Raw genomic sequence first — 3,718 nt, 5'->3', positions numbered from 1 at the left:
GTCAATTTGACCCGAGGACAACATGAGGGTTAACCCACGGGAGGTCAGCAAAAGCGAGACCTTCAGCTGGTGCTAGGTTGCCTTTTAAAAGCGTCGCTGGAAAGATTTACTCCAAACTTACTGCGAGTGGTTGTGTGGTCCGGCCCCGTCACAGGAACCCGCTTGTCTCTGTAAAGACTGTGCTGCCTCTGCACCCGGTGAACCTGGAGATCACAACACACAGTCATACGTTACTTTGAGGAAAATAGGAATTAATGTTGCCTGGTTGGTCAGTCGCTAAAATAGTAGACGTTGTTTGTTGCCTTCGCTTCCCTTTGGTAAGTTCAGTGATTGTTCAATAGATGCTCATGTAAGCCATTTCTGAAGTCTTATTTTTGGCTTTGTCTGGCTTTTTGTCTCGGATTGTGGATTTATGAGGATCAAAGCAAAACAGAGCAAATTCATTATTTTATTTTTTTCTATTCCGTTTCCGTTTCCACTTTGAAAGAGAGGGAAAATCCATAGCACAGGGAGAGCTGGGTATCTTTACGGAGGAGAGTGAAAGGTTTCCTCTTCATTAGTTCAAAGAGTACTCGCTCGCTCTCTCCTTTACAGTCCCATTGTCCTGGGTTAAAAGCAATAAAAACACACCCCGCGTCACCTACACCTCTGTCCTCCACAGTACACGCACAGACACACACACGCACGCACACACACACGCACACACACACACACACACACACACACACACACACACACACACACACACACACACACACACACACACACACACACACACACACACACACACACACACACACACACACACACACACACACACACACACACACACACACACACACACACACACTTCTTTTATAGGCCGCTGCTTGCAGCTTTGATCTGATAAGAGGCTGGTCCTTGTGAAGGTGGGCGCACCAAATCAAACAACAGATCACAGACACACACGCACAAAAACACACACATATGAGTGTCCAACCACTATTGTCCTCTTACACTTAAATCAGAGTGGAAGAGGTTGAAAATAAATACTATTGAGAGGCAGCTGCAGTCTTTTATGTCCTAAAAGCCTGCTTGCTTTATTCCCCTTCATGTTCTTCAATTAGACTCAATTAACAAGAGCTGGTCTAAACTACCCAAGGACGACGGGTGTAGCATAAGGGGGGGGGCCGATGGAGCTAAGAGCGCTATATGTGTGATATTAAACACAGAAGACCTCAGACAAATTGGTGTTTATAGTAGGCTGATCATATTGAGTCAAGACTGAATTCAATAAAAAAAAGCATAATGAGCTCAGTGTGATATGTGGTGCACACATGTTTTAGGTGAGGCCCATGCATCGTGGATGGATCACAGTTCCCACCATGGAGGTGTCCAAACTGCATGAAACTCAATATCTTAAAAAAGATGCATGTTCTGGAAATTATGCAATTATGTAATTAGTGAACTATTGTACCCAGACACTAGTGCATTCCAGACTCTCACATGGTCTACAGGTTCGTAGTATGTAGTGCTTTGTTTATCATTGTGTCTGCAAAATGATACATGATACTGTAATACACTCAGAACTCCCATTCTGTGTGTTTCAAATGTATGTAGCCCCAACTACACTGTAAAACCCACTCAGCCCCCCCCTCCTCTGAAGGAGCAGCCAGGACACGGTGATCAATACACATGATAGGGAGCTAATCGCTCTCTGTCAGACCAAGCCCTGCCAGCTACTAATGGCACACACTCACTGGGGAGAGAGTGTGCGTGTATGTGTGTAGGCATCGGCCTTAATGGCAGATTGAGACTCTTTAGGGAGTGCTGTTCAAGGTTAGACTCCGGGGACGAGGGGCAATTGACCACACTGTCTGTGACACCGACCCGTCCACTGTCGGCGCATTCATCATCAGCGCATCATCGCAAACGCACACAGTACACACAACGCACTGAAAAATGACATCGCCAACAGGACATTTTTACGAACACAACTTCTTTCAATGGCAACGTGTGTTGCAATAAAAAAAAAAAAAATGCACGTGCAACTTCAGCATCGAAGGCAAAAGAAGCTGACATTTCTCCCTTTAGAATAAAAGCCTAGACAGAAAGAAGGACTGAGGGAAAAAACAAGATTTGAGATCAGTGAAAAAAAGACAAAAGGCAGGCCTATAAAAATAAATAAAAACCTTATTTGGAAAGAAAGAATTCCGGCAGTGAGGAAGAAAAGAGCCGTGGAGCACTTGCATGATTGAACAGCTGAGGTAGAACTGACAGAAGCACAATGTGAATGTGTGGAGGAGGAGGAGAAAAAAGACGTAAAATGGATAGAGTAAAAGTGTGTGTTTGTGTGTGTGTGGCTGCAGACATCCCATGAAAAATATACTGTATGTGTGTGTATGTTTGTGCACAAATAAAGAAGAGAATGATTGAGGAAGGTACACAGAAATGTACTCTGTGTGTGTGTGTGTGTGTGTGTGTGTGTGTGTGTGTGTGTTGTGTGTGTGTGTGTGTGTGTGTGTGTGTGTGTGTGGTGTGGTGTCACATTGAACTCCCATGTCTCTGTATGAATGAGTGGATGCGGCTGATGGCAGGCAGCTGCAGCGCTGTGATACGAGCGGAGCTGCACAGATATCAGCGCTGACATTTTGGGCTTCGCTACCCACCCATGGCCCCCTGGGAAAGTGATGGCCGTGGCAGCGGCAGTGGCCACATGCCACCCCCCACTCACCCCCCACCCTCACCACCACCACCACACGCGCTCCCTCCGCCTGTCAATCACAACGCTGTGCCTCCCGAGGCTCCGCCGGCCCCCGGCCTGGCCCCGGCTGGACCCAAGATGCCACGCTTCACATGACCAACCAGTATCCAGACCCCGATGCACCGCTGATCCCTATCTGGAATTCAAACCCCGACCAGCCCCCATCCCCACCCCACCCATCTACTCTCTGCCTCTTTATTCCATCTCTCATCTCTAGCTGCCAGGCTGATAGCCCCGACCACAGAAAGAAAGAAAGAAGACAGAGGAGAGGGGTTTTGTGTGTGTAACTGCAGACTAGAAGATGTGAAACAGTGAAACCAACACAGAAGTACGTAAAAAAAAAAAAAAGAAAGTGAGCTCTACAGTACTCGAGCAGCTAGGGTAGGCAGGGAGAAACTGCATCCATTCAAAGATAGGAGGAAGATAAGAGAGAAATGCACCTTGGCCCCCTCCTCGAGCCTTCTTTTGAGGCACCCCTTGGCCTCCTCTCCCTCCTCCGCCTCACCCTCCCTCCTCCTCCACCCTCCCCCACCCACCCCCGGGCCCTCTGGTGTGTTGCTCACTCCATTGTGTCAGCCTTCAGAAGTGCTCAGTTTGAGTGGCAGGCCGTCACAGATCAGTTCCCTGCTAAAGCGGCCCGGCAGGCCGGGGTGACGGGCCAGGAAGGGATCTAAGTGGGGTTTATCAGCGCTTCTTAACGCCTCTCCGGCTCCCTGACACAAAAGAGAGGGGGTATTAAACATCTAAAGCAAACCAAAAAGCGTGAAAGCTCCTTATAGGGCCACGGGATTGCGGATGTGACTGGAGTCTTTAAAAAAATATACAGTTGAAAAAAAGAGAAAGAAAAATAAGGAGTGGGAAAAAAAAGCCCACAAATGCTTCTGCAGTGAGGAAGCATTGAGGGAAAATTCTAATGTATTTTCTGTCCTGTGTGGATAGAAGAATGGGTGAGAGAGAGGGGGGGGGGGGGGGGGG

The 3,718-nt window shown here is 47.8% G+C and overlaps 1 protein-coding gene across 4 annotated transcripts in view; it reads right to left on the bottom strand.

The window, feature by feature from the left end:
- LOC116690692 (furin-like protease kpc-1) overlaps positions 1-3,718 on the bottom strand; it is a 298,529-nt gene that overhangs the window by 255,840 nt on the left and 38,971 nt on the right. For all 4 annotated transcript variants that reach the window (XM_032517860.1, XM_032517859.1, XM_032517857.1 and 1 more), the window contains exon 4: positions 122-203. In XM_032517860.1, the coding sequence (XP_032373751.1) occupies positions 122-203 (82 nt within the window). The remainder of the gene's footprint in view (positions 1-121; positions 204-3,718) is intronic.

Source organism: Etheostoma spectabile, chromosome 6 (genome assembly GCF_008692095.1).
Source record: "Etheostoma spectabile isolate EspeVRDwgs_2016 chromosome 6, UIUC_Espe_1.0, whole genome shotgun sequence".
Classification (NCBI taxonomy): domain Eukaryota; kingdom Metazoa; phylum Chordata; class Actinopteri; order Perciformes; family Percidae; genus Etheostoma; species Etheostoma spectabile.
Note: the sequence above shows the minus strand (reverse complement) of the source record. Positions and strands in the feature narration are given on the sequence as shown.